This window comes from Denticeps clupeoides, chromosome 15 (assembly GCF_900700375.1).
Source record: "Denticeps clupeoides chromosome 15, fDenClu1.1, whole genome shotgun sequence".
NCBI lineage: Eukaryota > Metazoa > Chordata > Actinopteri > Clupeiformes > Denticipitidae > Denticeps > Denticeps clupeoides.
The window spans coordinates 18,142,543-18,154,721 of record NC_041721.1 but is presented as its reverse complement, the minus strand read 5'-3'; the positions used below and the strand labels follow the sequence as shown (position 1 = coordinate 18,154,721).

The 12,179-nt window shown below is 43.9% G+C and overlaps 1 protein-coding gene and 1 pseudogene across 1 annotated transcript; both read left to right on the top strand.

Moving 5' to 3' along the window:
• Positions 1 to 3,076: 3,076 nt before the first annotated feature.
• On the top strand, positions 3,077 to 3,964 carry LOC114765233 (UDP-glucuronosyltransferase 1-1 pseudogene; annotated as a pseudogene).
• A 2,904-nt stretch (positions 3,965 to 6,868) lies between these two features.
• On the top strand, positions 6,869 to 11,885 carry LOC114765288 (UDP-glucuronosyltransferase-like). Its single transcript, XM_028955403.1, has 5 exons — positions 6,869 to 7,731; positions 8,628 to 8,759; positions 9,605 to 9,692; positions 10,011 to 10,230; positions 11,191 to 11,885. The coding sequence occupies exons 1-5, from the start codon at positions 6,958 to 6,960 to the stop codon at positions 11,468 to 11,470; spliced, it is 1,494 nt and encodes a 497-aa protein (XP_028811236.1). The 5' UTR covers positions 6,869 to 6,957; the 3' UTR covers positions 11,471 to 11,885.
• Positions 11,886 to 12,179: the final 294 nt, after the last annotated feature.

Sequence of the window (12,179 nt, the reverse complement as noted above, 5' to 3'; positions counted from 1 at the left end):
CTCCTATTAAAGAGCCCTCAATAACTCTTGGATCACTGCATATTTTGTATGAATTCAGACAAATAATTTTGCATGAGAAGCCGTTGATACACCAATTAATACACACACCAAAGGATTTTAAGAACTTCTTTTTTTGCTTAAAGCCATTTTCTCCACACTTTGTGAACATCCATCTATAGCCATGCATTTTCCCTGGACGTTGTAATTGTTCAATAACACGACCAAAGTCTGTGTAGTCCTTCCATCAGCTGAACCTGTTATCTTGCACTATACACAGAAAATGAGTCTGGCTGATTAAAATCCCGAGTCTATGTGCACGAGCAGCAATAATTTCATTGTGTGACATTCCAAAATGAAAATAAAGCTTGATAGGTTTAGTCCTCTCCATTTAGGGTCTCTGTACACTACCCTTTGTTAAGTCACTAACTGTACATCAGTGAACCAGCTCGGTCTTACTAATTTGATGAATTTGCTAGAAGAAAATGTATTTAAGAGTGTCAGTGAATATTTGATGGCCAAAGGTCCATTGTCTTCTATTCAAAGCAAGGCATCATTACATAGCTGGGAGATTCATAAATATAATTGAAAAGAGAACATGAACTAGATTTAACAAATAATGACACTTTACAGTAAGCCCTTTTTTCTTTACTGCTGAGCTGAGTAATGTAATGTTGATTCTAGCCCTAGTCAGTTTACGGTCTTAGTCTCATCTCAGTCTTGTTCTTGATACCCTCTGGTCTCGGCAATGTCTTGGTCTTGGTTTAGGAAGTCTTGACTACAACACCATCTATGGCTGATCAACTTTATTCCCCTGGCACCAAGAAATACACTGTCCATCCTAGTGGCTGAGTTAAGAGTGTACATAATGTACATGATAAATCTACAGAAATAAAATAAGCAAGAATTTATCTAAAATAGATAATACATTTAATAGATATAAAAAGCAAAGCAGACAAAAATAAGGCTTTTTCAGTAAGGACAGGTTACAAATGCAAATAAGGCAACCTAAACCCTCTTTTTTTTTTTAAAAAACCCAAGTTACACCACAACCACAGACATCATCACAATGGGTCATCTAACTGACTAAAACAGCAATCTGTGTAAATGCCTGTGTGCCTGCAAGTTTCAAATTTACATTGCAATCATTTGCTGACGACTTTCAAATTCACGATCACTGACATTATGCTGATAATACTGTGCTGGCAAGTTTCAAATTTATGCTCATGAGAGGAATATGTGCATGCTCAAAACCTAGCATTGCAAGACCATTACAGAAATAAAACAAATACTGTAGAAATCCAGAGATTTACTGATCAGCACACACAAACTCGTTTGCCATAGAGTTCTGTTTGGTATCTAAGAGGAAGGTTTTGGTTTTCTATAAAAGAAACTTTACTCCATCAAAACATACCATTTGTGTGTCTGAGGTTAAGGATATTTTTATTACTGACAATGAGAACAATTTACATTTTCACAAACACACACTTACACTAAAAGAAAAAAATGGGTTTACCAGAAATATAGTTCCATGTTTGAATTACCTCATTACAGTGGTTCCCAAACTTTGGGGAGGTGGTTGAGGTTAAAAAAAATATATTACTAAAATCCAAATAACACACCCAATAAGATAATCAAAAGTCAGCATTATCTAGTGTGGTCAGGAGGAAGGGTGGAGAACGCAGACGTGGACATGGGGTGAGAGGAGGCAGCGTCCGTGGGTGTGGGGGAGGAGGATCAAGCCCGCTTGGGCAGAGGTGAAGACTTAATGGCAGTTCTGTGGTGCATGGGGGTAGATGCACAGGCGGTGGCAGATGCAATGGAATCAGAGATTTCCTTTTTGAACCAACACCAAGTAAATTTCAGGTTGGTATCGGTGATATTGATCTTACACTGTAAAAATGTATTTGTAAAAGGGTAAATTCTGTAATATTTGGACTTTTACTTGTCCTAATATTTAACACGGGTACTCAAATAATGTGTAACCTCATTTAATTTCAATGTTTTTAAAAACCAGAAGGTTTTGCAGACATTTGAAACATGGTTACCTCTCACATGGTAAAACTAATTTCAATAAAATTCAGAGCAAATTATTATCATAAACAAGACATTTAAAGTTCAGTTTATATATGTTATATTGAATTGTGCATCAGGCTTAATTAAAATATTCATACAATGCACCACATTTGAACTCTTAGTACTGGCTATCATATGTTAAACTAAACAGCACTAAACAGCTTTTAAACCAGTGACATTGTTCCCGTGCATCACACCATCTTGGTCATTTTAGCTGCATATATTGGTATTGCATAAACATTATTTTATTGAAATGTTGCACAGTTTCGAGACCCATTATACATTGAAATATTTGGTGCGATAGTTTTGTCTGAATGCTTGTAGAGTTCATAGAATTTTACTGTGGAAGTTGGTTTTATCAAGTGAGACTAGTTTTCTGTGTCCCGTGCATCAGTTTTCAAACTGCTTGTATGGCTTTTGTCATAACTTTATATTGAAGTACCCAGTAATAAAGCACAACAAGTACTACATACATGTCACACTTCCTCATAGTTCTGACCACTGGCTATGGGGATAAAGATAAAGTTATCAAAATGTCCCATGCATCAGGTAAAGAATCGTCCAAAATCTGTATGTCAAGCGTATGTCCTGTCCCTGCTGTGGGATTTTCCGAGTAGAAGGGTTGTATGTGGGTACTGAGTGACTAGAGGGGGGGTATTGACTACAGCTGCATTAATTGCAGAATAGCACTTTTAAGATTTGTGTTATTAGCATTCTTGAAATTGTTGTTTTGCGATTAATCATTAACTATTTTTTATCTCTCTAGTGAGTACTCGCATCCGTAAAAGACTTTGCTCCCACAGCCTGCCACATGATAATCAGGTAATCCACTCAGGAATCTGACCCGCTCACACACAGTCCTGCAGTGTGGAACACAATCAGAGAGAGGAAAGAGGTATCGAAAGGGCATCCGGGGTTAGAGATGGTGAGAACCAATGCCTTATATGTCCTCGCGGTCCACTTTTTTATATATTCTACAGCCTTGGCAGCTCGGCCAGGAAGAATGACTGCTCAGCCTGGAAAGCTGCTGGTGGTGCCCATGGATGGGAGCCACTGGATCGGAATAAAGGCTGTGGCTGAGGAAATGGGGAAGCGAGGCCACCGGGTACTGGTGGTCATGCCGGAGGTCAGTATGCGCCTGGGTCCCGGTATACACTACTCCACACGTACCTATCCTGTGCCTTATGGCAAGAATGACCTACTCGACACAATGGTGACCCGCCAAAGTAATCGCCTCCACGCAAACAAGACTTCATTTTTTGAGAGAGTGGGAACCTTCATGAGCGGGATGAAGAACTTTTCTGAGTTTGTGCGCGTCACTGCCGAGAGCCTGCTATTGAATGAGGAGCTGGTGGAGTTCCTCAAGGAGCAGAAATTTGATGCACTTCTCACCAATCCAGTGATCCCCACTGGTGCAGTCCTGGCACGGAAATTGTCATTGCCTCCGGTGTATCTTCTGCGGGGGATCCCGTGCGGACTGGACCTGGCATCTGCAGCGTGTCCTAGCCCACCATCGTATGTTCCACGCTTCTTCACCCGTTACACAGACAACATGAGTTTTGGTGAACGTGTGGTGAACACATTAGCTGCACTGGTGGAACCGCTGGTGTGTAAAATCTTCTACTGGGAGTTTGACGGTCTGGCCAGTCGCGTCTTGCAGGAGGACACTACTGTTGCAGAGATCTTGGCTGGAGCACCTATATGGCTGGAGCGCTATGACTTTACCCTGGAGAAACCCAGACCTCTGATGCCCAACATGGTTTTGATTGGTGGAATTAACTGTGGCATCCGTAGCCCTCTAGCAAAGGTGAGCATCTTTCTATGTCTATTGCGTGAAATCAGACACAACAATGTGAATAAAGGTCTTTCAGTATTTTTGATCATGATCTAACGCTTAAAAAAAAAGCTGTATCCAAACATTTATCCCTTTATTCTTAAAGGTCCCCTATTATGAAAACTTCACATTAATACAAGTTTCCCTGACCTGTCTATAGTCCTGCAGTGGCTATAAATAGAGATATGGATTAAAATGTGCTTGGGCCATTCAGCTTCACCGTTCAGAGAGCGGCATCTAAGGTGGACGAATCAGACATTTGGCCCCTTATGACATCATAAGGGGAAAGGCTACCTCTTATTTCTCATGCTTTGTCTCACCCCTCCCCTTAAAATTATCTCCACCAACCATGGTGGCTTCCAAACATGCAAAGCATTGAAGTTTCTCAGTGATTGGATGTTAAAAGGACCACAAATGTATTTTTTTAGTTTCGTCATGGGAGACTCTGAAGAACCAGTTAATTAAATAAATTAATGAATTAAAAAAAGCCTCAGACACAACTTCCTGTCTGTCTGTTGTTGGTGAATGATGTTGATGATGTCATTTCCGCGAATGCCCCTCAACTTCTATAGGTTGCTCTCCTCCTCGTCCCGCCTCTCTCCTCCTCATTAGCATTTAAAGCTACAGACACCGAAAAGGTGCATCCTGGGGAAATCTCATTATGGGATTGGATCAAAGTGGCTGTAATTCCTCACCACGGCTGAATTTCTGAAAAAGAGTCTTCAGATACAGTATTAGAGAACGAATAAGACCAGTATAAAAAAAATAGGGGACCTTTACTCAAACATACACAGGGTCAAACACCATGGCGTGTTGAGGAATCTAGTGGCAGCAGTCTATAAATCTCTTTTTCGCTGCATTGGTGTTACTGTTGGTACTGGTACGGAATTAGGAACCAAATTACACCTCAAACCATGCCTACTACACAGAGCAGCAATGGTGGAAGATGGTCATTTCGGTTAAACACATTTAGTTAATTTAACACATCAACTTAATCAGGATCAAGCAACTCCAGATTACTGCTTTGTACACTCTTGGCATTCTCTCAATGAGCTTCAAGAGGTCGTCACCTGACTGGTTTTCCAACAGTCTTGAAGGAGTTCCCAGAGGTGTTTAGCACTTGTTGGCCCCTTTGCCTTCACTCTGCGGTCCAGCTCACCCTAAACCATCTCGATTGGGTTCAGGTCCGGTGACTGTGGAGGCCAGGGCTCCACTTTTTGTTAAGTACATAACTCCACATGTGTTCATTCATAGTTTTGATGCCTTCAGTGAGAATCTACCAACGTAAATGGTCATGAGAATTAAAAAACACCTTGACTGTACGTGGAACATAACACAAGAGAAAATGAATGATGCAAGAAGTTCTGAGGTGCTATATACATGTGGAAAAGAGATTCTTGTGTACACATTATTTAAATATTGCACAGTAATGATGGTCAGATGTACTGAGTAGTACATATTAGAAATGAGAAAAATAATTATACAATTATATTATTGTGCAGTGTTTTCAGTACCATTTATATTGCAAATTGATTAATAGAAAGAGTTCAGAATGATAATGGATTTTGGGTAAAATGCATCTGTTGCACCTTCCTGAGGGCACAAAGAAGCGTCCTCCTCAGACTCTCCAGCAGGGGTCTCTCCATCTTGACCTTTCACATAGTATGAAGGAGCCTGCATTACAGTCTGATGACTGAATTATTGCCAATCATTGCCACAATAGTCACATATGAATTTGGAATTTAGTGTGGTATATGTATTGATTGATCATGTTGGATTGAAATTATGATTATAAATGTGTTAATTAAAATGTAAAATGTGTTATTCTTGTGGTATCTGGGCAGAATAACTTTTTTTTCTCCTGTTTCCTTTTCACTACTGATCTTTCGGCATTCTAAAATCAGAGTTTATTTATAGTCAACTGTAATTCGTTGGACATGCACGACCATCCGACCGGCCAAAAAAACACAGTATAACCTGCTGTGGGAATACAGGAAGTTGTTTTTTATTGACACCAGCCCAGACATCTGTGAGAGGGATGGTTCTAAGTACTAACATATGTACAATGCCCACCTTTACGGAATTTTTTAAAGAAAATGTGCAGTTGAAACAAGCCGATCTACTCAGCTCTGCTAAGCAACAACTAAAAGTAAAACTTGGGGACGTTGGCATTCGTGGAATTCATTTTCATCACAGCAGCGAAGAGGAACGCTCACTTCGCATACACACAGAGGGGGAGGTCCATGGAAACCGCTGCCCTGCCTGCAGCAGCCAACAGAAGGGTGAAATAAGAGTCCCGGGAGGCACGTGCTTGTGATGTTATCTCCCTGCGCTGGGGTGGGGGCCGCCATTCTCACGCTAGCAGCAGGGGGAGTGGTGTGGGCCGAGCACGCTCACACGCAACAGGCACCAAAACACACACTCGCACGCACTCGCCTGACACGTAACTACAGTCGTGCTCCTTGGAATGGTGTCGCTCTGCCAACTTCACATACTTTCCATCCAAATGTTACATCTTAATTTTTTATTGAATACGGTTGGTTTTGTTAAGTTGTGGCCTTTTTTATTTGTTGCCGTATGAGACCCGTGTGAGAAACCATCATTACATTTACATTTACAGCATTTATCAGACGCCCTTATCCAGAGCGACTTACAATCAGTAGTTACAGGGACAGTCTCCCTGGAGACACTCAGGGTTAAGTGTCTTGCTCTGGGACACAATGGTAGGAAGTGGGATTTGAACCCGGGTCTTCTGGTGTGTTACCCACTAGACTACTACCAACCATAAATACCATCATAACCATCCTAAATCCACGTTTTGAAGCAGAACACTGATGAACTCACGAAACACAACACAGACATGAAAAAGCCCCTCCTCTGCCCCGCCCTCCACTCCCTCCCCGTCCCGGCCGGGATAAAGCTCGGCGCGCTGGTTCCCCGCGCCTCATGCTGCAGCGATGCTGTGCCCCGGCCTGCTGAGGAGGCTGCTGGCGCTGCTCTGGCTGTGGGCCGGATCGGCGTCGGCCGGTCGGGGGGGCCGAGTGCTGGTCATGCCGGTGGACGGCAGCCACTGGCTCAGCATGAAGCTGCTGGTGAACGAGCTGGCCGTCCGAGGCCACGAGGTGGTGGTGCTGGTCCCCGAGACGAGCCTCTTGATCGAGGGCTCGGAGAAGCTGCCGTACCGCACCGAGACCTTCGCCGTGCCGTACACACGGGCCGGCCTGGCGCAGAGCATCGACTGGCTGAAGGAGGGCATCTTCTACAAGAGCCCGGTGCTGACCGACCTCAGCGTCAACGTGCAGCGCCTGCTGAACTTCACCGGCACCCAGGTTCGAGGGTGCGAAGCTCTGCTCTACAACGGCCCGACCATGCAGCAGCTCCGCCGGCGCAGCTTCGACCTGCTGCTCACCGACCCCTTCCTGCCCTGCGGCGCCATCATCGCCGCCTCGCTCTCGCTGCCCGCCGTCTACTTCCTGCGCGGGATGCCCTGTGGGCTGGACACCCAGGCCCTGCAGTGCCCGTCGCCCCCGTCCTTCGTGCCGCGCTTCCAGTCAGGCTCTACCGACCGCATGAACTTCGGCCAGCGGGTGAAAAACCTGGTGATGAGCGTGGTGGAGCTGCAGCTCTGCCGCATCATGTACGCCCAATTTGACGAGCTGGCGTCACGATACCTGGGCCAGGAGGTGACGTACCGCGAGCTGATTGGACGTGGTGCCATCTGGCTCCTCCGCTACGATTTCACCTTCGAGTATCCCAGGCCGGTTATGCCTAACATGGTTTTCATAGGCGGCATCAACTGTGCCAGGGCCCAGAGTTTGCCGGAGGTAAATGCTGAACATGGTTCATCATTCATCCATCACGCTGACGTTGTTTCATCAATTGAATTAATTTAAAGCCAAAAGGCAAACTTCTGCGCGCCTTATTAGCCGCAACAGCCGGCGGAGTGAACTTTCTTACGGATATATTTGCACGTATTTATTTGATTGATGGCTGCTTGCCATCAGATGTGTTGTAGTCTTCACACTAACTCGAAATTACTGGGTGTTATGTGAGCTAACGTGCCGGAGGGGGGAAAATGGTAACTTGAGGCGCCTTGTATTATCAGGGTTGCCCGGGAAATGGCATGTTTTCCCTTTTCAGACCCCCCCGTCCAGCTCCGCACGTCCTTCCTTCCTTCCTCCCACAGGGACATTTGTATGTTTTGGCCAGATGTTTCGCTTTGGCCCCGTGCATTCAGAACAATAGTACAAGGCCAACTCGGATCCGAAGACGCCGTACCGGACCGAGAGAGGAAAGCAGTGCAGCACGATAAAAAAAACGTATGACTTAAAGGCAGGGACGCATTTCTAGAATGTTCCTAAAAAGGGTTTGGGGGAATGAGCACAGCCGTAAATTAAACTGGGACTAAACGCTCGTGAAGCAAGTTCTATCAGGGATTTTTTTTTTTTCCCAGATTTGCCATCAGACAGTAATGAGGTTATCATGTTGGGCGCAGGTATCCGTATGATTGCATTCCCTCAGCCTGAGCTGAGCTAAAAGAGAGCAGGGGAGCTCAGGGGGACTAGTCTGCAACACACTGTGTGTTCTGCCATTTCTCTGTAGGGGCCAGTCCAGATTTCCAGGTTCTATAGTATTTTCTACACCGTTCCTAGAGAAATTATTCAGTTGTTCAGGCTTTTTGAACATGAAATATGAACATATCTGTCTTGATCCCCTGCAGGACCTGGAGGAGTTTGTGGAAGGTTCTGGAGAACATGGCTTTGTGGTCTTCACACTGGGGTCCATGGTGTCTTCCATGCCACCCGAGAAAGCTGCCGAGGTCTTCAAAGCTTTCAGCCGGATCCCTCAGAGGGTATGACACAAAAACCCAATAAAACACTCCAGAAACAGCAGAATAAATCCTGAGAGCATAACCGAATTTCCAATCCAAACACAGTTCTAAAGACTCTGAGGCTATAATATAATATACATGCAGCGGTGGCTCAGCTGAGCTCCAGTGAGAATAGGACACAGGGATCACCCGGCTTCTTACAGCTTCATGAATGTTGATGAACTGTTTTTAAAACGTTCTTAGCGTTCTCCTAATACTGTATCTGAAGTCTCTTTCTGAAATTCAGCCGTGGTGCACTTTGATCCGGTTCCACAATGAGATTTCCCAGGACGCGCCGTTTCTGTGTCTGTAGCTTTAAATGCTAATGAGGAGGAGAGAGGCGGGACGAGGATGAGAGCGGCCTATAGAAGTTGAGCGTGCGTTCGCGGAAATCACGTCAACACCACCATTCATCAACCACAATGGCACAGACAAGAAGTTGTGTATAATTATAAAAATAATTCCCCTTGCTCCCCTGCTCTCTCTTTCCCCTTCGCTTTGAACGGCGAAGCAGAATGACCAAAGTACTCTTTACACCTATCGCCATTTCTAGCCACTGCAGGACTATAGACAGGCCGGGGGAACTCGTATTAATGTTAAATAATCTCACAAAGTGATGTTTTGTCGGGACTTTTAACAAATCTTTACTTCAGTTGTGGTTGCTGTCTCATTTTGTAAACTTAAATGTATTGTATATTCAGGTAAAAGGATATGGTGCGGTTTTCTATTGGTGTTTTTATGGAGCACTAGGAGAACTATTTTCAGAACTTCCAGTATGTTTGTATAGTTCAGTCCAATGTACACGAGTTCACTGATCTGTGACGCAGGTAATGTGGAGGTACACGGGTCCTGTTCCCGATCACGTCCCGGAGAACGTGAAACTGATGAAGTGGCTTCCACAGAATGACCTCTTGGGTGAGTTTTAAAATCACTTTAAAATGGAGGTTTTTCATTGGGTTACACCTACACCCTGTACTCCCTGTTTCATACTAAAAAAGGATTTGGAAGATGTGGTTTTGCCTGTTCCCAATTTGTTGACAGCAGTATCTTTTGTGTATGGAAGAGAAACCTTGACCTGGCATTTAACTTACCATCGGTCCCCCTGGAGACACTTAGGGTTAAGTGTCATGCTCAGGGACACAATGGTAGTAAGTGGGTTTTGAACCTGTGACTAGGTGGTCTTCTGGTTCATAGGCTACTAGCACCTCCCCACTTCTCTCCCCTCCTCTACAGCTCACCCCAAAGCCAGAGCATTCATCACTCACGGCGGCACACACGGCATCTATGAGGGCATCTGCAACGGGGTTCCTATGGTGATGTTGCCACTCTTTGGTGACCAGGGCGACAACGTGCACCGCGTGGCGAGCCGTGGTGTCGGCATAGTGCTGAGCATCTATGACATCACTGCTGAAACGCTGCTGGAAGCGCTGGACAAGGTCATCAACGACAGCAGGTTAGAGCTGAGAAGAAAGGCTCCTAAAGTGGACCAAAAATTGAATCTTGGTATTTATGTTTTTAATATATGATTTTTGCATAGATAGTCATATGAAAAGGTCTGGGAACTCCTCTCAGCATGGAAATTAATTTACTTTCACCAAAAAACATAATCAGAAAAGGTATTTAAGGTGACCAATTGTAAGTTGTGCTTCTCTTTGACTCTCTTCTCCTGAGCATGGGGTCCTCAAAGCAACTCTCAAAAGGGGAAGGACACAAAACATTTAAATAGTCAGTGGAAGGAATATAAACTGGAAAGGGAAGGCCACGGGCTGTTAAACCCAAGTCAATCTGAGCATTGTGAGAATGGTTACAGACAACCCACAAATTACCGACAAAGAGTTCAGAGCAGATGCACACAGAACATCTGCATGGCAGGATGATGAGAAAGATAAACTTAATGTCACGACTGAAATACTACTGTTTCCACAAAGCATGACATGTATTAAAAGGAAGGTTCAGCCAATGAAGAACATTGGTTATTTAAAGCTAAATTCATATTTAGGTTGAGAGAGTTCATGCGCCATAGAAAAAACAAGCCATAATTCTTAGAAAACATAATATGTGGGTGGTAGTAGCCTAGTGGGTAACACACTCGCCTATGAACCAGAAGACCCAGGTTCAAATCCCGCTTACTACCATAATGTCCCTGAGCAAGACACTTAACCCCGAGTGTTTCCAGGGGGACTGTCCCTGTAACTACTGGATAAGGGCGTCTGATGTAGGCTGTAAATGTAATTTAAGTGCTTTATTATTAATAATGACACGTTTAAGAACATGTTCTTTTTAATAAGTGAATTAATACTTAAGGTTAAACAAGGGGGGTTTTTAAGACTTTTTTTTTTTATATATAACTCCGTCTTCATGATTGCGATCATATGCATCTTTGCTCATTTGTTTCCTCTCTTCCCTCATGCAGCTACAGCTCCAAAATGAAGAAGTTGTCTGGTATCCACAACGACCGCCCCATTGAGCCCCTCGACCTCGCCGTTTACTGGACTGAGTTTGTCATGAGACACAAAGGGGCAGACCATCTACGGCCAGCCGCCCACCACCTCAACTGGGTCCAGTACCACAGCCTGGACGTGATGGGTTTCCTGCTGGTGGTGGTGGTGACCGTTGCCCTGATCATCATCAAATGCTGCTCGCTGTGTCTACGTCAGTGTTGTGGGAGATTGAGGAAGACGAAGGTGGAATAACTTTCAGTGAAGGAGAAGCGTTTCATGAAATTGTCCATACAAAAACAAATTATGCTGTTCTACTGTCCAGCAATGCAAATGTAAATTTACTAAACAGTTGTTTGGCATCAGTTTACACATGGTGCCTTCCTACAGCTTTACTCTGCATGACTGCTGGACATCTGTGGTTGACCTAAAGGGGACAATCATAAGAAGTCGAGAAGAAGCCAAACTGGATGTCGAAGTGTTTGTTGCCTTTTGGTGTTTCTGGTACTCTAGGTCAGAGAGAGCAACAGCAAGTTGGTCATGTAACCCACGCTTGTGCAATAAACACAATATGCACAATTCTTAAATTGCACAGATTACACAATTCTTGATTATGTTCTGCTCATAGATCTTCTGGAAACTAAAAGATTTTTTAAAAAGTTCCTCTGTGAAAAAAAAAAAAAGTTTTAATATTACTTCTGTTACCTAAACACCTGGACCTACTACTTGTGTAACATAACTCATGCCTTCGGTTGTTGCATAATGTCACAGCTCAGGTATTTTGTATATGTGGAAAAAGGCAGTCCATGTCAGGGTGCTGATTGGTCTCTAGTCATGCACATAACTAGTGTTAATGTGAAAAAGATGCAGCTAAAGAAAATATTTTGAATTGTGAAAAGTTTTTTTTTTTTTTTTTTTTTAAATGACCCCCCCTCACTGACCGCTATGGAAAACTATGTAATTG

Bases quoted from the DNA above. Each gene is read 5' to 3' on its own strand.
- LOC114765288 (XM_028955403.1), top strand. From the start codon at position 6,958: ATGCCGGTGGACGGCAGCCACTGGCTCAGCATGAAGCTGCTGGTGAAC. The intron at 8,760-9,604 runs GTATGACACAAA...TCTGTGACGCAG, and splicing joins TCAGCCGGATCCCTCAGAGG to GTAATGTGGAGGTACACGGG. The intron at 9,693-10,010 runs GTGAGTTTTAAA...CCTCCTCTACAG, and splicing joins TCCACAGAATGACCTCTTGG to CTCACCCCAAAGCCAGAGCA.